At 43.5% G+C, this 27,872-nt stretch overlaps 1 protein-coding gene across 2 annotated transcripts; it reads left to right on the top strand.

Moving 5' to 3' along the window:
• Positions 1–6: 6 nt before the first annotated feature.
• On the top strand, positions 7–21,750 carry Gosr2 (golgi SNAP receptor complex member 2). Of its 2 annotated transcripts, XM_090350020.1 has the most exons (6): positions 7–97; positions 8,279–8,343; positions 10,033–10,141; positions 10,937–11,069; positions 15,339–15,479; positions 19,294–21,750. In XM_090350020.1, the coding sequence occupies exons 1-6, from the start codon at positions 69–71 to the stop codon at positions 19,453–19,455; spliced, it is 639 nt and encodes a 212-aa protein (XP_090206146.1). In that variant the 5' UTR covers positions 7–68; the 3' UTR covers positions 19,456–21,750. The 2 variants fall into 2 exon arrangements, with proteins under 2 accessions (XP_090206146.1, XP_090206147.1); XM_090350021.1 differs by lacking the exon at positions 15,339–15,479.
• Positions 21,751–27,872: the final 6,122 nt, after the last annotated feature.

The raw sequence follows: 27,872 nt of genomic DNA on the forward strand, positions 1-27,872 counted from the left end.
CCGGAAGCTAGACTGTGAAGACGTGTTCCGAGGAAGTCGGAGCAGCCGGGACCAGCACGGCCGGCGACATGGAGCCGCTGTACCAACAAACGCACAAGTGAGGGAGCGCCGGGGTGCGGGAGGGTCCTAGGCCAAGCGAGACCAGCCCGTGAGGCCGGGTTCTCGGCTCTCCGCCGTTGGGGAGGCCCAGTCCTTGCAACTGGGGCCCTCGGAAGTTGACAACTCTTGACAGGATGGCCGGGCCAGTCGCCCACAGTGGCTTCTGCCTGGGGTCTGGGGACGAGAGGCCGATTGGCTTCTGGCGTCTGCCAGCTGGGTAGACTGCATGAAAGGAAAGTATCATTCACTAATGTAGTCCTTGGTTCAACACCTGCCTACTCGATACTCCAGGTTTCTGAGGAGAGGTAGCTAATCCTGGGTCACTGGAATGCACTGTTTTGTTGGATGGTCAGAAGGAGGACGAAAAAAGGCGTTTTTATTCTGCTTTGGTATATATTAAAGGTGATGTCTTCCAATTCAAAGAAGTTATATAGGTTGCACTCACTATGGTTGTCCTTTAAGGACATTGAAATCAGTCTTTGGCTTAGCTTCTCATAACTGAAATTCCCTGGTGTATCATTTATTCACATCGTCCTATGTTTGGGGACTGATGAGCAGTTGAGTTCAGTAATAAGGTTCTTACTGACCATCTTATTTTTCTTGTAATTTGCTTGCTTTTTGGGGGAGCTCTAAATATGTAGATAGCACAGCACTGACCACTTTAACCATTACATACTTCAAGATTTAATGGGCTGGAATCCTGGCTCGAGTGACAGAGCACCTAACAAGTTCACATACCACAAAGAAAAAAAAAAGAAAATGAAAGCAAAAACCACAGTCACATAACCACTATCCATCTCCAGAATCTTTCCATCATCCTAAATAGAAACCTTGTACCTACTATCTAGCAATCGTACATCCCGCCTACCCAGAGCCCTCCTTATCTAATGTTCTGCTTTCTGTTCTTGTCTTACACACCACTTGTAAATGGAATCACACAATATTTGTCCTTCTGTGTCTGGCTTATTTTTGTGAGCATAATGTTTTCAAGTTCATCTATGTGGTAGCATGCATCAGGAATTCATCTCTTTCTGAATGAACAGTCTGTTGTCCATTCATCTATTGATGGACAATTGGGTTACTCCTTTTGACTATTGGGAATAATGGTGTTACAAGTGCTGGTTTGTAAGTATCTAAGCCCAGTTTTCAAAGTCTTTAGGCACACACATACACACACACACATACACACATATAGGGTGTGTGTGTGGTTGCCTGTTGCTTCAATCCTATTTCCTCTCATAGCTGGGATTATAGTGTGAACCATCATATATGGCTTATTGAGATGGGGTTTCACTTTTTGTTCAACCTGGCTCCATAGTAGCTAGGATTTCATGCATTTGCTGCCACACAGCCCCTACTTATCCTGTTTTTAAGACTTTCAGTTGGATGCTGTAGATAAGTGTGTATGCACATAACAGTCTTGAAGCTTAAACTTAGGGGCTAGGTGCTGGCCCTGAGCTTTTTTTTTTTTTTTCCTCAAGGCTAGCATTTTGCTACTTGAGTCACAGCTGTACTTCTGGCTTTTTGGTGGTTAACTGGAGACAAGAAACTTCACTGACTTTCCTGACTAGGCTGACTTCTGAGAGCCTGTGATTCTCATATTTCAGACTCCAGAGTAGCTAGAATTGCCGTTTGAGTCAGTGGTGCTAGATGGTAGATTTAATCTGATAAGAACACTTTCCCAGGCCTGACAATGAAGTGAAACAGTGAATTCACAAGAAGAGCAATTCTTTGGTGCACTAGGAACAACAATGTTTATTAGGTTTTTCTTACTTTCAGAATGAAATGTTGGATTTGGGTGGCTAAAAATAAGAGAGAAACTATCTTATAATTGATAACTGAATTTGTTTTTGTGTTGAGGATCCTGATAATACAAAAATTATAGGAAGAGACTTGGAAAAAACTAGTCTGAGTCATTTGGAAAAGAAGGGACCGATCTTTTACAGTAGCCAAGGCATGTGGGTGTAGTGGTGCCTTGAAGTTCTTCTGTTGCTGAATGACAGTAATGGAACTTATTATTTTAGTGGAACTTTTGTTATCTCTTGCCATGTTCATAAAAGTGAAGTAGCATTAAATTGTTTTAAAATAACATATCTTAGAAATTTCTGAACTCCTTTTGCAGCGAAATAGAAAAAAGGTAAAAACAACATTTTAACTTAATTTTCATTAAGATGTACTTACAGAGGACTTAATAAGCAGGCTTTATGTGTGTTTTTTCCTTTAAAATAAACTTAACACGTGCATATGTTATACTTTAATTTTTAAAATCCCTTCTATTGCTTTCTCTTTCTCTTCCTTTTTCTCCAGACTTCTATTTTTGAGATTACAGTAGTCATGGAGGTGCCTTCATTTGCAAATCCCTTTTTCTTGTGGTGCTGGGTATCAAACCCAGGGCTTTGCATACGTTAGGACATTCCGACCACCAAGTTTTCCTTTTTCTGTTTTTTGATGTTGTTTGTTTCCTTTTTCTGTTTTGTATTGTCATGAAATAAAGGCTGACTATAAAGGTAAGATGAAAATGACCAGGTGGTCCTCATTACTTTTATTTAAATTTTTGGGGCCAGGAGTTTGGCCTCATGGTAGAGTGCTTGCCTAGCATGCACGAAGGCCCCAGGTTCGATTCCTCAGTACCACATACATAGAAAAAAGCCGAAAGTGGTGCTGAGGCTCAGATGGTAGAGATCTAGCTTTGAGAAAGCCCAAGGACAGTGCACAGGCCCTGAGTTCAAGCCCCAAGACTGGCAAAAAAAATTTATTTTATTTCTGGGGACAGAATCTACGTTGAGGCCCAGTCCAATGAAACTCATAATCCTCATGTTTCAGTTCCCAAGTAGCCTGGGCTGGTGAGTTTCATTAACTTTTTCCCCCACTATTATTGAGCTTGAGATCCAGCCTCCATTTCTCACTTGGATTTCTTGTTCCTAGTTGACACTCTACCACTTGAGCCATACCTCCTCCAGTCTAGTTTTTATTGGTTAATTGGAGCTGGAATCTCACAGACTTTTCTACCCAGGCTGGCTTCAAGCTGTGATCCTCCAGGCCTCAGCCTCCTGAGTAGTAGGATTACAGGTATGAGCCACTGGCACTGAGGAGTTACATTTAAATTATTTTTCATCTAAATAGTTCTATTTAAGTTCTATTTAAAATTCTTCCTACATCTTCTGTATACTTTTTTTTTTCTCCCTAATAGCAACAGCAAGGCTTAGAGACATGGCTTAGTAATAGAGTACCTGCCAAGCTAGTGAGGCCCAGAGCTCAAACCTAGTACTATAAAAACAGCAACAAATCCTAACAAAACAGTAACAATATCCCTTGCTCATATCCTACAGGCTGTCTGCTTGCTGGTATATTCACCCAAGTCCAATGTAGACCCCATTCTAGACAGGGCAAAGGCTTGTTTTTCTCAGGTTTATACTCCCAATTTGTACTTGGGTGTCATTTGTTCCTTATTGACTGTAAGTGTGTTATCTGAATTCCCAGTTCAGTCGGAAACAGATTTTCCACTTAGCATATCAGTAGCTCCTACCATGCCATTCATACTTGCTCTGTTGTTGGCATTTATTCTCAGCATGAAATGTGATGATTGGTTATATCTATTCATTCAAAGCAAATAGAAACCCAATGGGAAAATTGGGTAATGTTTCCTTGTAATGTCTTTTAAAATTGTGAAACAAAGGTAGCTGAAGAATATTCTTAGATATTATTGTCACCTGTTCTACTGTCCTCATGGAATCTAAGACTTGAAATGAGGCTGGCAAGATCTCCTTACTCCAAGTCTGACTTGCTCAGGGAGATTTTGTGAGACCCAAGGCAGTCCATGTACCCTGTGCTTAAAAGTATAGGGGCTCATTTTTTTGTCCCCCTCTCTTCTTGAAGAAATAGTTTATAATTGTTCTAGGTTCTGGAACTCCATTACAGGTCAGCAACATCAGCAAGGAACAAAGCTGTTTCTCCATGAATGAATGAATATGTGAATGATAATCCTCATTCAACCATTGGCACCATCTGGAGAGCTTATTGTTATTGTTATTATTATTTTATTTTTTTGTCGTTCATGGGGCTTGAACTCTGTGCCTGGGCGCTGTCCCTAAGCTCTTTAGCTCAAGGCTACTACCCTGTGAGCCACAGTCTCACCTCCAGTTTTCTGGTGGCTAATTGGAGATAAGAATCTCATGGACTTTAGTGCCCACACTGGCTTTGTACTGTGATCCTCAGATCTCAGCTTCCTGAGTAGGTAGGATTACAGGCATGAGCCTGGCTCTACCTATTTTTTTGAAGTATTTCAAACATAATAGGAAATATAATCCATTTCAAAACTCACATATGCTTTAGGTTATTCATTTAAAGACAGAAGTGGAATTAAAAATGCTTCCAAACCTGTCATCTCTCAGGCAGCTCCAGAGATGCTGTCCTCCTTCAACACACAAGCTGGCATGGTGACTCATGCCTGTGATCTCAGCTACTCAAGAGGCTGAGTAAGGGAGATCACAATCTGAGGCTTGATCTGAGCAAAAACAATGGACTGTAAGATACCTAAAAATAACGGAAGTAAAAAGGGATGGGTGCATGACTCAAGTAGTAGTACCTCCAGGCAAGTAGAAGCTCAAATTCCAGTATAGCAGGCAAGGAAAAGAAAATTTGCAGTAAAGTTTATAGTGTGTGGTGGAATAAGTAAGATTCATGTCTTGTCAGATTTCACTACCCCGTTAGTTTGGCACAAACTTGTAAAAACTTGCTTTTTTGTTTTTTTAATAACGTTTTGAGTATCAGAATCATAATGGTGAATTAATGGCTTGCACAAATTGCTGGGACAAGCCTCAAAATATTGCTAGGGCCTGTTACTAGAAATGTAGTGCAGTGCCATTTCTTGCATGGATATATTCTTTGATCCTACTAGACATCATCAAGAAGCCAGTGAAGTGTTTCATTAATTTGTAATCTTACCAGCCACATAAGAGAATTGTAATTTACCTCACCCATTTCAATGCCCGTGTTTCTCAAGCTTTAAGTAAACTATCAGTCCTCTGGGAGCGATGGTTTTAACTTGAATTCATTGAGTCACTGGTAAAATAACATACATTCATTGGACATTTGGATTTTCTTTTTTTTCAGGGGGAGGATTAAACTCAGTGCCTTGTACTTGCAAAGCAGCTATTCTACCATCAGAGCCACTTCACCAACCCCTTTGTATATTATTTTTAAGATAGGGTCTTGGTCAGGAGCATGGCCTGGTGGTAGAGTGCCTTCCTAGCATGCCTGAAGCCCTAGATTCAATTCCTTGGTACCACATACACAGAAAAAGTGGTGTTGTGGCTCAAGTGGTAGAGCGCTAGCCTTGAGAAAGCCCAAGGACAGTGCTCAGGCCCCGAGTTCAAACCCCAGGACTGGCAAAATAAACAACAAGATAGGTTCTTGTTCTATGCCCAGATAGGCCTGGATTGGAATCCTCCTATTGTGTTGGGATGAAAGGTATACACTGTCTAAACCAGCCACTCAGGGTTTCCTCAGCAAGGAATAACAAGTGTGTTCAACCTGGCCTTGAACCTTCTTCCCTTGGTCACTTGTTCTTGTATTTTGAGACTGGATCTCACTGTGTCACCCAGGCTGGTTTGGAACCTGCTTCATTTTTCTGCCTTTATCTTCTAGGATTACAGGTATTCACACTATATCTAACCTTTTTTTTTTTTTTTAAATTTCTGTCATTTGGCCTTTGCCCATTAAAAAAAAGTTCTTCACTTTTCTCACTGATTTATAGAAGTTATATATATACTCTGGATCTAAATCCTGTTATCTGCTGCAGATATCTTCCAATCTGGGCCACCTTTTTTTTTCCCTATAATGACTTGGAGGTAAAGCTTTTTTAAAAATTAATGTAGTCAAATGTATTGGTCATTGATTATGTGATGGAGGGTAATTTATGTAAGATCCCTTAACCTGAGTCCTTTTTGCACTTCAGCCAGTCTCTCCCTTCCCCCATCCGTATCTGTGTGTGTTTTCTATGAAGTGTCTTTTTTTTTTTTTTTTGCCAGTCCTGGGCTTGACATCAGGGCCTGAGCACTATCCTTGGGCTTTTTCAAGGCTAGAGCTCTACCACTTGAGCCTCAGCACCACTTCCGGCTTTTTTTTCTATATATGTGGTACTGAGGAATCAAACCCAAGTCTTTGTGCATGCTAGGCAAGCACTCTACCACTAGGCCAAACTCCCAGCCCTTGAAGTATCTTTTTTCCCCCCATATGGACACTAACCTGAGCTGTCAGTCCATTCTTTCCCAAACATGTGTGACTTCTGGGCTCTGTTCTTCTTTTTAGGGTCAGGGTCAGGGTTTGTCTATCATTGCCGTTTCTCCCATCAGTGTTACCTTATTGCTTTAATTATCACGGCCTTCTAATAAGTCTTAATAGCAGGTGAGATTGATCATCCTTCCATATGCTTTTTTTTTTTTTTTTTTTGCCAGTCCTGGGCATGAGCTCAGAGCCTGAGCATTCTCCCTGGATTTTCTCAAGGCTAGGGCCCTACCACTTGAGCCACAGCACCACTGGCTTTTTTTTTATGTATGTGGTACCGAGGAATCAAACCTGGGTCTTCGTGCATGCTAGGCAAGCACTTTACCACTAGGCCAAACCCCCGGCCCCTTCCACATACTTCTTTGTAGTTGTCTTGGCTGGTTTTTTTGCCCCCCCCCTCCTTTTTTTGGTCCTGTCTTGCTCACTAACTTTCCAGTTTGCTTTATTAAATCACCATTGCAGTATACCTCACTGCCTATATCTAGGTCTTCAGTAAAGTCCTAATTTTACTTTCCATCATTCCTCTCTCTAGCCATTCCCATGGTTACCCTAACCCAAATGTTCTACATGTGGTTGTCTCACACTGACCTACACCAGCCTCCTTCTTAATCCCCACCCCCACCCCATGCCAAAGTATCCTAGATTCACCAAGGTATCTGTCTGGCTTGGGCTCTGGTAATGATTTCTAGTTATTTCTAGGGGCCCTATGTCTTTCCTAGGAGTACTCTTGAGAAGCCCTCAGACAGCTGGCCTGCATTCTCAGAAACTACAGGGAAGCCCTGGAAAAGACTAGAGGCAAGCTGAAACTAGAATTGGACTCCAGGCTGGCCTTGTTCAATTTAACTCTCATGATGGAAGGGGATTGCTGACCTGTACCCACAGAGGTGGAAATGAAACCTGCTTTGTGCAGGCTGTAACGTGGAGAGACTATAAACACCAGGAGGCATTATTGAGGCTGAGAGTGACCCTGGAAGCCTCCACAGAACGTTCTGGGGTCTAATGTCAGGGACAATGCTGCATTTCCAGATGAGATGGCAGCCCCCTTGTATTGCCAGAAAAAGTATTTACCAAGCAGGAGATCCCTGTCTTTCAGGGCCTTCTTCTGGATGGTTGGTTACCTCCACCTGGTTACCTAATCCAGCCTTTCCTCCGAGCAGGTCGGCTTGTTAGTAATCTACATGACATGCTTCATGCTTTTTATATATTGTTTTCCTCCTATCCCATCACCCTTCGAAGTGGCTCAGTATCCCTCTTTTCACAAAACTTCCCAGCTTACGCTTTCTCAGCCTCTGCCTTATTTGCTGCACACCACTGTGCACAGCTGCTCAGCTTTCTATTTGTTTATACTTATGTGTGTTGATTTTTCTCATAAATCTTCTCAGGGCTTTTTCAGGTCTATCTGGCCTGTCATTCCTAATTACATTGTTTCTCAAGGACAGGGATTATATCTTCTTTGCCCCTTGACACTTGCTAGTACAGACCAGTGCTCAGCACATTGGGTCACAGAACAGAGAGTAGGATTGGCTGATCCTCATTGAGGTTTATCACTTGTGTGACCTTAAACAAGTTACATAACCTTTCTGGGTTTCAGTTGTTTTATTTATAAAATGAGAATGATGATAGTACTTTCCTCACAGGGTTATTGACTTAGCAATGTCTTGACTACAGTAAGCAGTCACTAAATGCTGCCTGTCTGGTAGTAGTATTAATGTTAACATTCAGATATTAGAAATCATGCCAAAATGTGTAGCGGAAAGCACCACATACAAATTTCACAGTTCAGAGTGCTGTCAATTTAGATCAGTTATATGTTGGCATCAGAAAATTATCTTTCCTGACTGAAGCGCTGTTGATTATTTCTGTCTCACTCATTTCCTCCCTCTTCCTTTGATAGGCAGGTCCACGAGATCCAGTCTCACATGGGACGCCTGGAGACGGCAGACAAGCAGTCTGTGCATTGTGAGTAATTAACTATGGAGACCAGAGTCCTTGCTGATGACACAGTGCTAATGGGCTGGGTTTCCTGCCTGCATTTTGCCCTAGGGGCTTAATGATTCTGTGTGGAATGAGTTTTGTTGGGAGATGGGGGGAGACAAAGCCCCTATGGCAAAGTCACTGATTTCCCTGATTGTGCCCTCTGGAATCCCACAAGTCTTATCCCCCATTACCCCTCCACTCAACCTGACATGGGCCTATGAAAATGGAGGTTCTTTTCCCCATCTGTCTTAATCTAATTACTGAGCCATTAGAGGAATGCAGTCCATAAAAATTCAGAGATGTTAAACTGGAACTGACCACTTCTGAGCTGAGAACTCTGGCGTTTTAGGAGGATTATTCAGAAATGAATAGCAATATTAGTTTAGTTCCCACACTATCTTTTGAGAAGCATGCACATTTTATTTATACACACACATATATACATATATATACATACACATGTATGTATATATATGTATATGTATGTATTTTTTTTTCCTGCTCCAAGGAAAGGCCCTTTTTCTGAGTCAGCTTGTGTGGACTACACAGAAGCTCCTATCACCACGGTCTGGTTCTTGCCATGGACATTTCTGTTTCCTTGTCTCCTTTCATAGCTCTAAAGCGTCTCTGCATTTGGGTCTGCACCCCACAGCCTGCTTATCTGAACTGTGTTTGAGGCAGGTGCAAAGACCTAGGAAGGGGCAGAGCCACTTGCTGTCTCTTCTTGGTGGAGAAAAATGCTGCTAGGTACTTTCTTTAGTGAACAATTCAGTTTCTGTCCGTTGGACTTTGTTTGCCTTCTCAATAATCTCATTGTTACTTGATTAGAAGTGGAAAGAGGTCATTTTGACTGTCTTATCAAAAGGGATAAGGAAAATGGCTGTTGCATCTTTTTACCTCTGTAGATTCTTTCCCAAGTCTTTGCTATTGATATTTGGTCTATTTTGAGAACTCCAATCCAGCTTAGCACACCTATTCTTGTAGAAAGCTTTGAAGAAATTTGTTCCTATTGTTCCATACTAATCTCCTTTTTCCTTTGTACTTTTTTTTTGGCCAGACCTGGGCTTGGGCTCAGGGCCTGAACACTGTCCTTGGACTTTCTCAAGGCTTAGCACTCTACCACTTGAGCCTCAGCACCACTTCCAGCTTTTTTTTCTATGTATGTGGTGCTGAGGAATTGAACCTGGGTCTTCGTGCATGCTAGGCAAGCACTCTACCACTAGGCCAAACTACCGGCCCCGGTACTTTTTTTTTTTAAACATCATTATTAGAGAGGATTCAATTGATTCTTTTTATAATCTGTACCTGGGACCAGTCTGTATCAGAAAAGTTAGCTTCAAATTTTTATTTGAGCAACATTTAAATGTTTATTTTATAAGCAGGTAATTCATTTCTGCAGATTTATCTTCAGCTTCTAAATACAAACTAGTAATGTGTAGCTATGTATATGCACACATTCACAGATATACATATTACACACATATCTGAATCATTTATAGTATACCTTAAAATTTTTCCATTCATTTGTGTATATATTCTTTTCCTTTTGATGGGTCAGAAGTGAAATACATGCTTGTTAATTTATTGGATGTGAAAAAAGTTTAATTTGTCATTCTAACTTAAGTTCACTATCTTTTTTCCAGCAATTATTCTTTTTTCTTTTTTGTGCAGTGGTAGAAAATGAAATTCAAGCAAGCATAGACCAGATATTCAGCCGTCTAGAACGTCTGGAGATTTTGTCAAGCAAGGAGCCCCCTAATAAAAGACAGAATGCCAAACTGTGAGTGTTAACTTCTGACCTGGCTCTGACACCCTAGGCTTATCATGGCAGGCTTTTCTCCTAAGAAAATCTATTGAATATTCTAAAAATCCGTGTACAAATTGAAAAACTAAGACTTTGCAAAGATACTCCCCTCATCCCTAAAAAGGCACAATTTTGAGTGATGCTATCTCAACCCCCAAAAGCCCTGCGAAGTATGTGCCTTAGAAACTTGCAATTCCTTTCTTTCCTCTGTGGTGTCACTTTGAAAATATGCCTCCAGTTCCGTTTGTCTGACTAGACTCTTGGTCATTTGGAGCCTAATGCTGCCAGCGAATTTGGCGCTGTTATTGGATTCCTACTTTGTTCTTCTTGGGTTGAGATGAAATTGTGCTTTTAATCACTTCAATCAGTGTATTTATAATGAAATACTGATCTAATGTTTGATATTCCATAAAATTCAAATGAAACCACCCTTACCACCTGCCTCCCAACTCCTGCCACTGAAAGTTTTATGAAACTTTATTGATGGCTTTACTTCAAATATGCCCTTAGGCTTCTTCCAGGAGGGTTGATAGAATCCATCCGAAGGTCACAAAAGGTTCATCAGATCTGCTTCCTGTTACTGCTCGCTGGCATGCACCTAGAATCAGACCAGATACTTAAGTACCGCCGCTGGGATTACTCCCCCCCACTTGAACCACAAGCTAATTTAAACATCATGGATAAACATCTTTCCTAAATACAAAGCCTAGCTGCCTCCAATTGTGCCACTCTGGATTCCTAGAACTTAATTTCTCTTTCCCTTAATTCTAGTCGTGTGGACCAGTTGAAGTATGACGTCCAGCACCTGCAGACTGCTCTCAGAAACTTCCAGCACCGACGATATGCTAGGGAGCAGCAGGAGAGACAGCGAGAGGAGCTTTTGTCTCGCACCTTTACCACTAATGTAAGAAAGCCCCAGTGGTGTCAGCAGGCATTGACAGGGCTGACTGCTGGTTGCTAAGCTTCACCCTTGAGGAGGGTGCCTCAAGCCAGCTGATGAGGAGGAGACCAACTGGAAATGACAGGGGACTTTGTGTATTACCACTGAGACTAGGCCTAGACAAGGAATTTCTCCTTTCAATTCAAAGTCTGAAGAGGAAGCAGTTAAAATTGAGGGAATGGGAAGAGGTGAAAATTACCTGGTTTGACTGGTCTGATGTAGAGGTGGAAGTTCACGTGGTCGAAATGTTTTTGTGATCAGATAGAGACAGATGATTAGAATTCAGACCATTTGTGGAGACAGCAGCTCCTCAAAGCTGCCTCCGGGCAGTTCTATTGTGCGGATGTGTGGTTTCAGTGGCAGATGCATTAAAATGTTTTTGCCCCTAGTCTTTGTAGCAATTTGGAGGAATTTGTTAACAGATGTTTAGTGTTTGATGGACTATATGACTTGAGTCTGTTTGAAAATGGCCTGTTGATTTTCATGTTTGATTATATAGAAGCCACTGTAGCGGTATAGTCCTGTGACATTTCCTGCACATGGCTATATGATGTCCCACAAATGAGGTGATTTTTTTAAAACATTGTTTCTTGCTGAAGAGTTTCTTTTCTAAGGTTGTACTAGCTTTCTAAGCTTGTCATTAAGATTCACGTAATGTCCCACTTTGCAGATGTGTAGTTCTTGTTGCTCCATTGATAAGTTGTGATATGTTTCCCTAAGTGTATCAGAACAGGTCTGTTTAGTTTTTGTTTCTCCAAGAGCAGTCTGGTTAGGATGGACAATTCATACATGTAATAGACTATAAGACATAAAAGGCCATTGCATGGGCTTTTTGATAGTTCCAGTGTTACATTCAGGTAAGAACCTGGGACGATCTCTCAGGCTTATTTTGCTGCTTACTAACCTGATATGATGCTGTGCATATGGTAAACCTTCACGAAATGGTTTGCCAAATGAAACTTCTTCCTGGTTATTTTGCCATCTGGAGTTATACAAAATTTTCAGGTAAGAGGTAAGACAGATTTGAATATAAAAGGTGTTTGTAAACATGCATTTTACATTTAAATTGTCAAATAAGTGGAGCTGTGGCTCAAGGGGTAAGGCAGTAACCTTGAGCTGAAGAGCTCAGGGACAGTGCCCACACCCAGAGTTCAAGCCTCATGACCAACAACAACAACACAAAAGTCATGTTTAAATTGTCAAATAAATGAAGAGGTGGTTTTAACTGATTTTCTTTTCTTTTTTGTTTTTGTAGTACTGAGGTTTGAAGTCAGGGCCTTGTGCTTGCTAAGTAGGCACTTTATCACCTGAGCCTTACTGTCAGACCATGTTTACCTTTTTTTCCCCGTTTTTGGTAAGGTTTCCAGTTTTTACCTAGGGATAGCCTTGGACCTCTATCTTCCTATCCATGTCTCCTCCCTAGCTCAGATCACAAGTATACACTACTACGTTCACCTTACTTGTTTGGGTTTTTTGTTTGTTTTTTTGTTTTATTATTTGCGAGTCCTTGGGCTTGGACTCAGGACCTGAGTACTGCCCTTGGGCACTTCTCAAGGCTAGTGCTCTACCACTTGAGCCATAGCACCACTTCTGGCTTTTTCTATGTATGTGGTACTGTGGACTCAAATCTGGGTCTTTGTGCATGCTAGGCCATGCTGTTGGCCTCACCTTACTTGTTGAAATGAGGACTTAATAACTTTTTCACTCTGGCTTTCTTTGAAACTCCATCCTACCAATCTCTTCTTCCCTAGTAGCTTCAATTACTGCTGCATACCACTGAGTCTGACAATCTTTTTTTTTTTTTTTTTTTTTTTTTTGGTGGGTCATGGGGCTTGAATTCTGGGCTTGGGCACTGTCTTTAAGCTCTTCAGCTCAAGGCTAGTGCTCTACCACTTAAGCTACAGCGTCACTTCCTGTTTTCTGGTGATTAATTGGAAATTTTCGTGCCGGGCTGGCTTTGAAACACTATCCTTAGATCTCAGCCTCCTGAGTAGCTAAGATTACAGATGTGAGCCACCGACACCTTGCCAGTCTTTTTTCCATTTTGCTCCTGGTGGGACTGGGGCTTTGAACTTGGGGCCTGTGCCTGCCAGGTAGGTGCTCTCTTACTTGACCCATACTTCCTGTGCTTTTTTTTTTTTTTTTTTTGGTCAGTTGTGGGGCTTGAACTCTGGGCCTGGGTGCTATCCCTGAGCACTTCAGCTCAAGGCTACTGCCCCACCCCTTGAGCCAAAGTGCCACTTCTGGTTTTCTAGTGGTTAATTGGAGATAGGAGTCTCACAGTCTTTAGTGCCCAGTCTGGCTTTGAACTGTGATCATCTGATCTCAGTCTTCTGAGTAGCTAGGATTACAGGTGTGAGCCACTATGCCCAGCTTAGTAGCACATGGCTTTCTTAAACACTGGAATTTTTTGACCCACTTCACTAGCTGTTTGCACAGAATGAGAATATTAACAAATGTGACTCTTCCTTTGAAGAGTTAATGGGGACAGTTGAAAATGTTTTCATGAAAAATGGTTCTGACCCGGTGCGTGGTGGCTTACGCCTGTAATCCTAGCTACTCCTCGGGAGGCTGAGATCTGAGGATCAAGATTCAAAGCCAGCTGGGAGCAAAAGGACCTGAGACTCTTATCTTCAATTAACCTCTAGAATACAGGAAGTGGGGTTTAGCTTAAGTGTAGGTCAGGCATTAGCCTTGAGCTGAAGAGCTCAGGGACAGTACCCAGGCTGAGTTCAAGCCCCATGACCACCCCCCCCAGAAAAAAAAAGATGGTTTTGAACTTGAATAGCAAAGAAAAGGAGCTTTAAACCTCTTTGTACCAGTGGAAGCTGGGTTTTGGTGGTCCCTGCAGTGCCCATGTTAGGATTTTGTACTGTTGAGGCAAGAAGGAGAAGAGAGCCCTGTTGTAGCTGGCTATGACCGGCCCCTGCATAGTCCACTTCTAGTGTGAACTTAGCAGAATTGGACTTGATGTTTCTTCTTGCATCATGATTAAGAGAGCAGGTTCTACCTGAGTTCTGGGATTCTTGTCCTGCCGGACTTTTTTTCTTTTTGGCAGTACTTTGAACTCAGGGCCTGGAGCTTGCTAGGCAGGCAGTCTGTAAGTTGAGCCATGTCTCTAACCCCTTTTTACATGGGTTATCTTAACCCATGAGGCTTGGGCTGTGATCCTCCTACTTGTGCCACCCTATGTCACTGAGGATGACCGGTGTGTTCCACTATGCTTAGCCATTATGTTTCTTCTGTGACTGGTTGGCCTTGAACCACAGTGCCCAAATCTTTAACCTTCTAGGTGGCTGTTACAGGTTTGAGCCACTGCCCCTGACTCCCACTGGACTTACCAGCTGTATGTTCTTGGGCCTCATTTTCTTTATATGTAAAGTGGCAAGGATTAGAGTACCTACCGCATAGAGTAGGGTTTGAATGACTTAGGGTAATGTGCCTATTTAGTGGAATGGACTTGATAAGCACAGTTTGAATATCCTTAATCTGAAACTCCCAAACCCCAAATGCTCTGAAGTCCAAAGGAATATTTTCAATTTCAGAGTTTTAGATTAGGGCTGCTCAACTGGTAAAGTCTACATGATATTGTACCATCTGAAAGACTGAAATTTGAGACGCTTTTGGGTCCAAACATTTCAAATAAGGACTGCTCAACCTGTACATCCTCCTCCCCTACTTATTTCTTTAGCGAATGTTTCTTGCCTGCCCAGGAATATGTTTCCATCTTGGAACACTCTTAGGCTTTCAGTAGAAAGCATAATTCCTTTGATCCTCAGTCTCAGTCTAATCAGAGGGATAAGCTACAGATAAAATAGCTAAAGAACAAAAGCAAACATTTAATACCACATTACAGGGAAGCCAAGTAAAGAAACACTTGGAACAGCTATCTTCCTGAGGACTCAGAGAAGTCTTCAAGGAAACACCGAGGGAGATCTTGAAGGAATAGCTTTTCTTTGGCGGGAAAATGATAAATTGAAATCAAACAGTGCTTGTGTAGTACAACTTATTTGTAAAGTGACAATTCTGGGGAATTTCCCCTTTTTCTGTGTGAACGGAGGATTCCCTATAATTTTGCCTTGCTATTTCTTCCCCACTGTGTTCTCTGATTTTTGCATCATTTCCTTGGCTGTTATGGTTTGGCTCTGGCCAAAAGACAGTGCAGTCAGATACAGTGGCACCACAGGACCTGACCAGCAAGCCAAGTTAATCAAGTGCCTGTTTCTTTCATAGGACTCTGACACCACCATACCCATGGATGAATCATTGCAGTTTAACTCCTCCCTCCAGAACATTCACCACGGCATGGATGACCTCATTGGAGGCGGGCACAGTATTCTGGAGGGACTGAGGGCCCAGAGACTGACTTTGAAGGTGGGGAGCAGAGTGGAGGTGTCTGGTTTTGGCCTCCTCCAGTAGTTTGGAACCTTCATTTGCATTTTGATTATGTGTTCCCAGATTGTGTTACTATGATGGTGAGACGAGCTCTTAAGTTTGTAAGCTTTTCTGTTGGAGTCGAATTACTATAAGCCTAAAAGTTGCCAAATTCCCTTTTCTATTGCTTGAAATGAACCATAAAGCGGCTTCTTGGTATCCAGGTCTTTCCTCATTTGTGACCCTTCATGCAATTGATTTGCTACTATAGTAGCAAATAGCAGGCTGAGTAGTTCTATTATAGAATTCACTCTCATGAGACTGAAGACATGGCAGCACTCTAAGGGACCCCCCCTTAGAATCCTACCTGTGGATTGCTGTCATCTGGAGTTTTTTTGTACTTCAGTTCTGACTCCCCATGGGTGGTCAGTTTAGGCCGTGGAGTACTGCTTGTAGTTGACAGGTGTACAGGTCAGGCTCTACCAGATAGTTTTTGTATGTGTGTTTGTTTTTTTTGGCCAATCCTGGGGCTTGAACTGGGCACTTTCCCCGAGCTTCTTTGTGCTCAAGGCTAGCACTCTACCACTTGAGCCATGGCGCCACTTCCAGCTTTTTTGGAATAGTTTATTGGAGGAAAGAATCTCATGAACTTCCCTGTTGGCTTCAAATCTTGTTCCTCAGATCTCAGCTTTCTGAGCAGCTAGGAGTTCACCTGCTACCAGTGGCCCGGCGACCCTTTACTCTTTAACTACAGGTATTCTGAAAAGCCCTGTCTCATTGGCACTGCTGAGACTCTAGCCCCCTGGGAGTGGTTTATAGGAACATTGTGTATATTCTGATATCAGTCACGGTATTTCAGTCTCAGCCCTTTTCCTGTGTCAACCTTGATGGCAAATATGGTGTAGGTTATCAGGGTGTGGTCCCCCAAAATGAAGCACTCCAGCTATTAAGCTGCGAGAAATAGTTCCTGAGAAGCATGAGTTTATCTTAGTTTTTATTGGAGCCTGTTAGTTCCACAGGGCTCCAGTATATTTCTGAATAGCCCCTTGCAATTTTCCCCCAAGAGAGGCTCAAGCAGGGTGCAGTGACATTTGCCATCTGCTAACAGTTGCAGCATTTCAGATGGCCTGAAAGGGTGATCCCCTTTCCCAACAGCCACTGCAGTAATCTAAATGGATGTGTGCTGACTGATCTGGACTTTCTCTAAAAATCTGCTCTCCTTTCCATAGCTCAGCAAAAGAGTCAAGCCTTGTAGGATAAGATTCCCTGTGATACTGATGCACAGCTGGTGGGGTATAGCAGGTGTTAGCTTCCTACTGAAGTCTGGCATCCCTGGGAAGTTCACAAGCTTCCCACCACCTGCATGTCTGGATGGTTAGAGTTGAACCAGGAAAATTTCACCTCACTTACCTCTGCTCATCCATTGCTGCCTGTCTTTTGCCTTTTGCTGCTCTCCACCTGTCTCTAGATAATTTCTGCCTAGATGATTTGAAAGTAGCACTGAAAAGAGCATGAAGGAGCTGGACTGAAGCATCCTGATTTCGATCCATTAATGGTGGAAAATAGTTGCAGTTTTTAAAACTTAGGATCCCTTTCATCTTGATCTGTAAACCTCATACTATGATGTAATCTTCACTTTAAGAGGAAGTCAGAATTTTTAGCAAGATTTTGTTATTTACCATCACTGTCATGAAAAAGCTCTTCTGGTATCCTCTGACAGACAAGTTTAATGAGATATCTCCTTATAATTTTTTGTGGTACTAGGGATTGCATCCCAGGGCTAGGGCCTTGCACAGGCCAAGCAAGTGCTGTCCCACTGAGCCACATGCCCAGCTCTTGAGGTCTCCTGAGACCTATTAATCTTCGTCGGGGCAGAATGCTGACTTCTGTCCATGATGCCTCCTGTTCTCCCTCCCTGGCCTCTTTTCTCAGTTGCTTGGTAATATATGTTCACTTAAGAAAGTGGGAAAGGGGAGATAAGCTATATCCATCCATCCCAGTGCTAAAGGCTGGGTGATGTGTGTCTATAGTGACATGAGATCTGCTCCACACTCCCTGAAATTTGCTACATGATAAGAAATGGAGCATGCTTTTACGATGAAGGGCAGACTGGAGGTTTGGGCTATTGGCTTTGTTTTGGTAATAGGTACTGACATTTATGGAAGGGGCTTTTGGTCATTGTGTTGCTGTTTGATATGTTTCTCTCTTTCCTTCTTTTCCTACTTCAAACCTTCCTTGTAAATAAGGACTTTGGCCCACACATTGCACTCACTAGAATCCCTGAAGATAATTTCTACAAAGCAAATAAGTTAGTGTCAAGGATTATTGGAACTAGGAAACTGAGGAGAACTTTTTTGATGTGGCCTTTTAAAAATACAAAACATTTTAATGTTAAATTTATTTATTGAGTGTCATTTATATCCAGTGATGTATGTAGATCTTATTTGTATAGTTCAGTATATTTAAATAAAAGCACTGAGCTTTCATAATCCCTGAAGATACCTTTGCCCCTTCTAGTTAAACTACCCGTCTCTCCCAGGCAACCACTTCTGATTTGTTTCACCACATATTACCTTTGCCCATAATTGAACTGTATATAAGTCTCCTATCTCTATTTTGTATGTGGCTTTTCCCTCTATGTTTTATAGATTATTCCTGTTATTACATGTGGATAACTTAGGATAATGAGGTTATATGTAATATATATATATCATGCTGTCCACCTGCCTCTCATATATATATATATATATATATATATATATATATATATATATATGTTATGGTGGGAGAGGGGTTTGGTGCCAGTCCTGGAGCTTGAACTCAAGGATTGGATGCTGTTCTTGAGCTCTTGTGCTCAAGAGTAGCATTCTTCCAGTTGAGCCATAGCTCCATTTCCAGTTTTTTGACAGTTAAATGGAGCTAAGAGTCTCACAAACTGTCCTTCCCGGGCTGGCTTCAAACCATGGTCCTCAGATCTTAGCTTCCTGAGTAGCTAGGATTACAGTAAGCCACAGTACCCAACCGAGGTCCTTTTTATTAACAAGCAATATTCTGTTATGTACATATATCATAATTTTTTTCTGGAGTGGGGTTTGAAGTTAGGGCTTCATGCTTACTAGGCGAGTGTTCTACCACTTAAACTATGCTTCTAGCTCTTTTTGCTCTTGTCATTTTTTTAAATAGACTCTTTCTTTTTTGGCCTGGGCTTTCCTTTACCATAATCTTCCTATTTATACTTGAGAGTAGCTGGACGACACCATTGTGTTGCATATCACTATGCTCAGATTTATCTATTGGTTAAGAAGTCTTGTGAACTTTTTGTTGGGGCTTGTCTCAGATCACATCCCTCCCGATCTCGGCCTCATGAGTATCAAGGATTATAGGCACAAGCTACTGTACCCAACTCTGCAGCTGGCTTGCTCTTCTGGTTAAAGGATACTTGGATTATTACTAATTTTTAGATACCTTTTTTCCCTCTAGGAGTTTTATTGTAATTTTAGCTTTTATGTTTAATTCTGTGACTCATCTTGAATTTTTAATATATAATATGAACCAACGTTCATTTTCACACAGAATACATATGAAATATTATGTATGTGATATGTCTGTGTGATAACTTACTATGTAGCCAGTTGTTCTAGGACCATGGTGGAACAGACTTTTTTCGTTCCCATTCTATTGCCCTGGTACATAGATCAAAACCAGTTGATCTGGTCTGGGTGTTGCTTTCTCTCTGCTCTGGACAAGCCCCACATTTACCATTGGCAACATGGGTTGATGGGTCTTCTTCTTCTTATCTTCTTTCCTGCTCCAGGGGACTCAGAAGAAAATTCTTGACATTGCCAACATGCTGGGCTTGTCCAACACAGTGATGCGGCTCATTGAGAAGAGGGCCTTCCAGGACAAGTACTTGATGATTGGAGGGATGCTGCTCACCTGTGCAGTCATGTTCCTTGTGGTGCAGTACCTGACATGAGGCAGCCTCGCCCAGCACTGGACAGTGCTCCACTGTGCGAGAGTGTGCGAGAGTGTGCATGTGTGCCTGTGAGCCTGTAAGTCTGTAAGGGACGGGGGGGCCTTTAAATGTATGCCTGCCTTACCTGTGAAGACCACTTGGGTGTACTTGTGACCCAGTTTCAAACCTGCTCTGTTTGCTGTGACCTCCTGGAAGGAGAGCTACTGCCATCAAGATGCATGGTTCTTAGGAAATAGAAGAAGTCCCTGTTGTCCAGTTCACTCTCCATGGGGGAGGAAAGGGATGGATGACTTTGGTGGCTTTGTCACACAACTGCAGCCCTCCTGGGAAGGCTTCCACAGGGAAGCTTGCATTTAGGGCTGTTCATCTCATCATCACCCAGCATCCAAGAGTCCTAATACATAAGCTGGGGCACAGGCAAGAGATAAAGAAAAAAAGACCTTTCCCTGCATCTGCTGCAGCCCATCCTTTCTCTACTTGCTTCTAGCCACCACCCCAGTCTCCTCTACCTCCACTCCCACCCCTGCCTAAAACAACTCGATGTTGGTGACTAAACTACTAACACTTGTCATCCTTCCCTGGAAGCTGCTACACAGGGGAAGCAAGCATTGGGGCTATCGCTGATAGTGTATAAATCTTTCCACACAATGGTTTCTGGATGTTCCTCCTTCCCCAGGTGAGGCCAGTGTTGTTTCTCTGGGAGTATTCAGTATCTGGAGGAAGATCCATGCCATTGATGGTTTCTGCTCATCACTAGAATGAATGATCAGCTCTTAGGATCCAGAGACTTGAGGCTGATGCCTAAGCTTCAGTAGGTATTTCTTCTGCTCCTTAGAAAATAGCAGTGAAATGAAGGCTTGGAGATCGACCAGTTGCAATCAAATCTGTAGTTCTTTGGCTTCTCCTTGGAATACATTAGTACCCATCACCTCCTCCGATATACCTAGCCAGGGTAGGTAGGCCACTCTGAAGCTGTCACTGTTGACGGTGTCATGGACTGGGACCTTTTTTTTTCTCTGTCAAGCTTGGATTAAGGATGCACCCATGTAATAGTATGTTGTGGAATTTTATTAGAAAGCCAGCCTGTCTTGAAGTCCATCTAACGTGATTAATTGCTGAAAGTACCAGAAAGACAATGATATCCTTTGTGCCCCACCAACCCTAAGCTCAGTAACCCTGTGGCAGAACAAAATAGCACTCCCTTTTCCAGAACTAGAAAACTGATCAGTATTAAGGCTGCCTCTCAGTGGCTTGCTCCATGTACTCCTGTCTTTGTCCCTTATTGCTTGAACTGTCTTCTGTTTTGTCCCTCCTCCTCCTACTAGACGTTTCATTCCACCTCCCTTATGTGCTGTAGTGATATCGGTCTCCTCACACATCTGTGGTATAGATACTCTGGTAAATTTTCTTAACTGCCACGGATTTTTAACATGACTTTCCTGTGTACCGATTTCATATTTCTGGTGTGATATCCATCACTTCTACCCCTTTGGGCCAAATAAGCCCTAGATGTCCAAGAAGGAAGAATCTGTCTCCTTCCAAAAGGGATTCACAACCCTACAGAGTGAAGATTGTGCCCCCTGGGCAGAGAGCTTGCAGCATTGTCAGACTGTAATCTGACTTCGGGAGATACTTTGAAGATTTTATCATGTCTGGCACAGAGCTGTTTGTGGCCATCAATGGAGTTAGACTGTACAGACCTGATTCTCCTGTCATCTGGGCACTGAGGATCCTGCCAGGAGGGCACCCGTTGGATTTCAGCTGAGCCATTTGAATTTGAACTCGAAGGCAGACCACTCTCCTGCCCCCACTCCAAGTCCTGTTGTGTACGTCAGTTTCCATACTTGCCTTCAAGAATGATCTTTGGCTGATGGACCTTTGTACTGTTTCTTCAGAACCCAAGAGCTCTCCGCTTTAGAGTAATATTTGTGGAGTTAGGGGTTAGGGAGCAGCAGACAGTCTTTCTTGAGACCCCTGAACACCAAGGCTGCTGTTGTCACATGACTATCCTCCTATCATGCCCATTGCCCTGTGAATAACCCTGTCCTGGCTGTGTGCAGCTGGGGAGGGAGCGCCCTCTAGTGAGTTCTAACCTGGATGAGTTTTAACCTGGGAGCCCAGGCAGGTAGCCTCAGCCACTGGGAGCAGGAGTTAGGTGTGCCTTTTGTGGTTTTGAAACAGGTGAGTTGCCAAGGGAAACCCGAACCTTCTTTATTAAGTGGACATGTACTCCAGGTCCGACTACTTTAAGAAAAATCAAATTCAAAAGACCAAGTAAACAGTCTCAATATTGTATGTTTCACGACTGGTTCCTCTTCCCACCACCTTCTTGCCCTGTTGAATTTAGATCGGTTTAACTGGCAAATTTGGATTAATACTTAGTTTTCAGAACAGCAGCTAAATAAAATCAAGATTTATTTTATTTAGAAAATTACTTTGTGAAAGCATTTGATATTCATTGTTATGACCAATTCCTCCTCTTTGATTTCTAAGCAAAAGGCTTTCAGAGGCATGTCTTTTAAGTAATTATAATGTACATATTTTAGAGCCTCTGTCTCAGACCAGAAGGCTTTTGTCTTAATCATAGATGCTAGCTTTGGGAAATATATCCAGAATATATTTGTGAAAGGCAAGATATGTCAAGTCCAAAATAAAGCTTATGTATAGCTGGCCTTTTTCTGGAAGTTAAGGCAAGTTAGGAGTAATAACCAGGGACTGTATCTGTAGCTCAGTGATAGGGTGCTTGCCTGGTACTCAAAGGCCCTCATTTCATGCCCAGCCCCACAGGTAAACCTTACAGCAAAATAAGGAAATAATAAAAATAGTGAAATATAAAATAATGACTATAGATCAAATCACAGCAGGATGTCAACATGAAATAGAAACTCAAATGGAAGGCTTAAAGCCCTGCAGACACCTTGGAAAGTCCTACTGCAGAAGTATCAGATGTTATTGCTGAGGTGTGTGTGTGTGTGTGTGTGTGTGTGTGTGTGTGTGTGTGTGTGAAGTCCTACTGCAGAAGTATCAGATGTTATTGCTGAGGTGTGTGTGTGTATGTGTGTTCATCCTATGTTCAGAGACTAGGTTAGCACTGTTGGCTTCCACATAGCTGTCAGACAGTTTGTCTCCCTGCTCCTCTGAGTTAGGTCCTATATGATTCCTTTTATGCAGACAAGGAAACTGAGCTTTAGTGACTCTGAAGGCCTTATAGGGAAGCTGGCTCTTTGTCTGGTCCAAGCTCTGCACCAGGCTGCCTGTCGTGCTCCCCTGGAGATGCTCCACTGGTGGAGGCCAGCCAGAGGTGTGGTACCATGGAGACTACCAGCACCGGTTGCAGAACTCTTAGACATATGCTGCAGACCATTCCATAGGTTATAGATTCTCAAATGAATTGAAAGGCAAGTGTGGGAAGAACATTTGGAGCATCTTCAAGTGGTAGGTGGGAATATACCTATATCTTGTCACCAGGGGGAGACATAGCACCACCTATGGCTGGTCTGGCCACAGTCCCCACTCTTTGATTTGGTAGGGTTCCCTTTAGATCCAGATTTTCTTGCAGAACATTAGCTCTGGGCTATTCCTGGTGCTCTTAAGTGTGGTCAAAAATGGCCAGCTTGATCTAGGATTTGCCTTCCCTCAGCAGGCAGACACACCACAAACAAACTTGGAAAATACTTCTCACTGTGGTAGTTATTCTTCGTCCCATGCCATGTTCCTGTGGCACATGGGGAAGAAGGGACTTAGACTAGGACATCGAGGGCAGGAGGTGTTAAGTCTATCCAGTGCTTAAACCACCAAGTGCAATTGGTAAACTTTCCATTATAGAACCTCTGTGACCCCCTGTCTGCCTCATTCCTATCCCTCTAGTGTCAGGCTACATCAGGCTCCTGTTGGGAACTTCGAGAGTATTTTCTCTTGATTTCTTTAGTGTCACACATTGGCTGGATGATTGTAATGTGTAGCCAGGGCCATCGCCAATGCATTCCCTCCGACTGCATTGGAGAGCCATTGCTGGAGGCTGCTGGAGTGGGGAAGAAGTCTAACTTTCCAGGTGGCATGGAGAGACTCAGGTCTTCACCCAGTGGGTGCCGCCCTCATTAATTGATGCTGCTCTATGTATTAGTGAAGTGCTGCAGTGTGACAGGCTAACCCTTCCCTGCCCATCCAACACATCTCCCAGTCCTCTCCACCACACCTTGCTCCAGGTTCCATGCACCTTGTCTGCCACCCTTGCATAGCTGCACTTGGCACACAATGTATTCTTTGGCCCATGTTTCATTCAGCCTCTTACAATCCCACATCACCTTCAAGAATCCTGCCCATACTCTGTGCCTCTAGGACAGTCATTCCTGAGGAATAGTGGTCATTCCTCATTACAGAAAAGTGTGGCCCCTGCCTCTAGTGGGTGGATAGGAACAGTTGGCTCAATGGACTTGGGAAGGTGCTTTTGCACAGCCTAGGCAGGTGAACACTTTGAAGTAGTGCCAGGGTCCAGCAAAGCCACTGTGACCAGGCTTGGAGGAAGCCAGAAGATTCAAGGTTACAAATGCTATGGGCCACAGATTCATAGGCTTTTAGTAAAAGTAATGGGTAAAGTAAAACGGAAGAGGTGCAGGACCTCATGAGGAGAAATGTGTTAGTCAGCCCTTTCAGTTTGGAGTGAACAGGATGTTGGCCATCCTAAATAAGCCAAAGTCAAAACTGAAGGCACTGAAGCAAGGCACTGAAGGGAGGGAAGTTGGCCTCTGAGGCCCACACCATTCCGTGGTCCTTCTTTCTTTTTCTTTTTTTTCCCCCATGGCCCCTCTTTTAGGGTGTCCAGGACCCAGTGACTTCTGGAGGGGCCTGACTGGGCTCAGGATAGGAAGAGAGAGTGGATCACAGCCCTGGGTAGTCCTTCAACCTAGCAAATACCCAGCACTTCAGGGGGCTTTGCAGGGATTATGGAACTGCTCAAAAGCCCCAATAAAGGCAGTAGAGCCTGGCTTCCAGTCCCAGCTTGCTGGCAGCAACCACCTGTAATGTACTTCTCTCAGCCTCAGCTTTCCTGTTACAGCAGGGTACCTATCCCATATCCCTTTCCAAGTAGGCATGAAGCCCAAATGATCTTGTGTTTATGACAGCCTCCAGAGATCTGAAGCAATAATTCTCAGCCTTAGCCACTTCCTGGAATCCAAAAGAGTTAAAAAAAAATCTTGATTTGGGGTCTCCTCCCCAGAGCTATTTACTCTGGTGCAGAGCCTGGCCTTTGAGACTTTCATGGAGTCTCCTATTCTTAATTTTTCCAGATGTGAAATGCTGTTGATCCTATTTAACTGGCCCTGTTCATGTGTGGCAGCCAGGGGGCAATTAACAAGGGTTTCGGAGGATAGCTGGATATGGCTGTTGTGAGCAGTGATTAGGAAGGGCTTTTTAGAGACAGCCAGGTGATGGATGTCTACTGAGTGTGGAGGAGAGGAAGAGTGGGAAAGGCCAAGAGGAAGGGCATGGCATATGGTCTGTGGGAGTTTATCAGCTCCAATCAGCCTTTAGCTGCTGAAGACAGTGAGGGAAGGCTCAGGAGGCTTATCCATCATCTGCATGGTTCGCAGCCTCCTTGACTCAGCCCAGAGACCATGGAAGAACTGCCTGTTGCTAAGGCCAAGAAGTCTGACATGGAGCTGAGTCTTCAGTGAGTGGTTAATTCAGACAAGCAGGCCTGGCCTGTGCAGAAGGGAAGCAATTCCATTCTCCCTTCCCTTCTCAACCTGGGCTATTTGGTGTCACTTGGGCAGAGTTCATCCCCTGACTCCCCTCCCCACCCACTCCATCCTAAGTGTTTTTCTGCACCTCTGCTAAGACCTTCCTGAGTCCAGGGCCTGGGGAGTGGACACCCCTGTAGGAGGGCAGAATAATCACACTGTCCATGATCTCTGTAGGTTGTTGTAGAAATGGAAAAATAAAGCCACAGAGATAATGCCTTGTTCTCCTGGGTGCCCATTAAATTCTCGTTGCTATATACAGGGAGGGAGTGGCTCATTCATTTTCCATGGTGACTTGGTTGTAGAAACCAGTTCTTTCTCTGCCTCTGTTGCCTTGGTGAGAGGCTCCAGAAGACCCTTTGGCAGGCACTGAATTCCAGAAGGGGAGCTGAGGCCACTTCCTTAGATTAAACACACACCTTGGAATAAATGTTTTAAGATCACTCATTTGGAAGTCACCCATTTACATATAATTAAAGATGTGAGAGGCCTTGGTAGATTCACTTAAGTGGGGAAAAAAATAGTTCAAGCCTCTTTTTCACATAAAAGGTCAATTCAAGCCGGGCATGGTGGCTCACGCTTGTAATCCTAGAAACTTGGCAGGCTGAGATCTGAGAATCTTGGTTCAAAGCTAGCCTGGGCACTAAAGTTGCTGAGACTCTTATCTCCAATTAACCATTAGAAAACCAGAAGTGGCACTGTGGCTCAAGGGGTAAGGCGGTAGCCTTGAGCTGGAGAACTTAGGGACAGCGCCCAGGCCCAGAGTTCAAGTCCCATGATGAACCAAAAAAAAAAAAAAAGGTCAATTCAGTAATTACAAGAGATGTCAGAGGGCAGCAAGCAGAGCGGGAGGGGGAGGCTAGCTTCCTGGAGGGGAGAAGGTTGGGGGGAGAAAGAAGGAGTAACCGCAGAAGAGGGGCCAGCTGGACAGAAGGGAGGAGGGAGGAGTGGGAGCTCAGTTTTTGACTTCCTGGGTTGGGCAGTAAGCAGTAATGGAGGGAAGGGTAGGGAGGTGGAGAAGGGCTGGGAGGCTGGAGTGAATAATCCTTAGGCACCATCCAGGCATCATTCTAGACTAGAGTCTAGAAAGGTTGGGAAAGGATGCAGCCAGTATCTGGGAAGGGCAACTTGTAAGTCAATAAGGAGATTCTAGGCTGCAATTAAACAAACAAAAAAGTAACCATACAAAGAGCTTTGGCAGTAAGAACCTTTGGGTATGGGATAGCTTTTCAGGGCTGGCTGATTTAGCTCAGTGGTGTCAGCCGGCTTGGACCTACCTGTGTTCCTTGTGCACTGTAGAACCTTGGGGACAAGATGAAGGAGAGCCAACAATGATAGAAGAACCAGACTTAAACTGTTGCTCCTCTAGTCATTCAATAAATACTGGGCATCACTAGATACCAGTCATGGGGTTAGACTCTGGAATTCAAACGATTCTTCACAGCCCTGGCTGAGTCAGTGATTGATTGCTATGTGACACCAAACTATGCTATGACCACCAAACACAGGGCCTTACAACAGCATTTACTTGTCATATCTTACAGTTCCTGAGGATCAGGATTTGGGACAGGGCATGACTAGGACTCTGTGTCTCTGCTCTGGGACAGCAGGGACGTCTGCTGGAGGATCCCAAGCCTGAGGAGGAGAATCATCTGAATGTTCACAAATAAGCTTGATGCCTGGCCTGGAGTTGTCTGCCCAAGCACCGGCAACCAGCTGGTCCATGTAGCCAGGGCTTCCTCATAGCATGGTGACTATGGTCTAAGGGTGAGTGGCGGGTGGGATCTGAATCGTGCTTATGTGATCAAGGCTCAGAACTCGCAGGCATCATTTTGCCTTGGGCTGTGACAGCCACAGTTTCCAAGACACCTCTTTCCCAATAGAAAGAGAAGAACAAATATGACGAAATGAGCACATGGGTGCCAGCCACACTCTCCTAAATAAGAAGATACTTAAGGAGCTTACAATAATACACACACACACACAGGGGCACTTAGAGGTGTGGTAGAAGCAGCATCTGCTCATCTTAGGGCACGGGGAAAAACTGAGTAAATAGCTGTGGAAAAGCATAGGAGCATTCTGTGGCTAGAACGCAGGTTAGGTTGAGCATGGATTGATGGGTAGGGCTTATATATGAAGCTAAGGAGAACAGGCTTCTGCCTTCCTCTATCCCCTGTCTGCACGCAGCAGGCACTTAATAAATATTGATTGAAAATGGAATGAGCAGGGAGTGTTGAAGCCAGGAAACCATACTTCAGAGACAGATGAGGTTAGGTTTCCTAAAGGCATCCTGAAATGAAGGCAGTAGGATCTTCTTACTAAAGGAACTTGACATTTTTTCTTTCTTGTATGTTTTCTTTGGAGGGGGGAGGAGGAGGAGGATCTCAGATCCTCAAGCTCTTGCTCAGTATTTGTTGTTACTGCTGTTGTTTACAGCTGTCATTCTACTATTCTTCTACTTGAACCACACCTCCACTTGTACCTTTTTGCTGGGTAATTGGAGATGAGTCAAACAGGTTTGTCTATACAGGCTGGCTTCCTATTGTGAACCTCAGATCTCAGCCTCTTGAATAGCTAGGATTGCTATAGCTTATGAGTTACCAGTGCTGAGTTTTTCAACCTTTTTTTTTTTATCATAGGGCTTGAACTCTGGGCCAGGACACTGTCTCTGGGTTC

The sequence above is a fragment of the Megascapheus bottae genome, chromosome 17 (genome assembly GCF_031878675.1).
Source record: "Megascapheus bottae isolate mThoBot1 chromosome 17, mThoBot2.hap1, whole genome shotgun sequence".
Taxonomy (NCBI): Eukaryota; Metazoa; Chordata; class Mammalia; order Rodentia; family Geomyidae; genus Megascapheus; species Megascapheus bottae.

Bases quoted from the DNA above. Each gene is read 5' to 3' on its own strand.
- Gosr2 (XM_090350020.1), top strand. From the start codon at position 69: ATGGAGCCGCTGTACCAACAAACGCACAA. The intron at 98-8,278 runs GTGAGGGAGCGC...TTCCTTTGATAG, and splicing joins CTGTACCAACAAACGCACAA to GCAGGTCCACGAGATCCAGT. The intron at 15,480-19,293 runs GTGGGGAGCAGA...TTCCTGCTCCAG, and splicing joins CCCAGAGACTGACTTTGAAG to GGGACTCAGAAGAAAATTCT.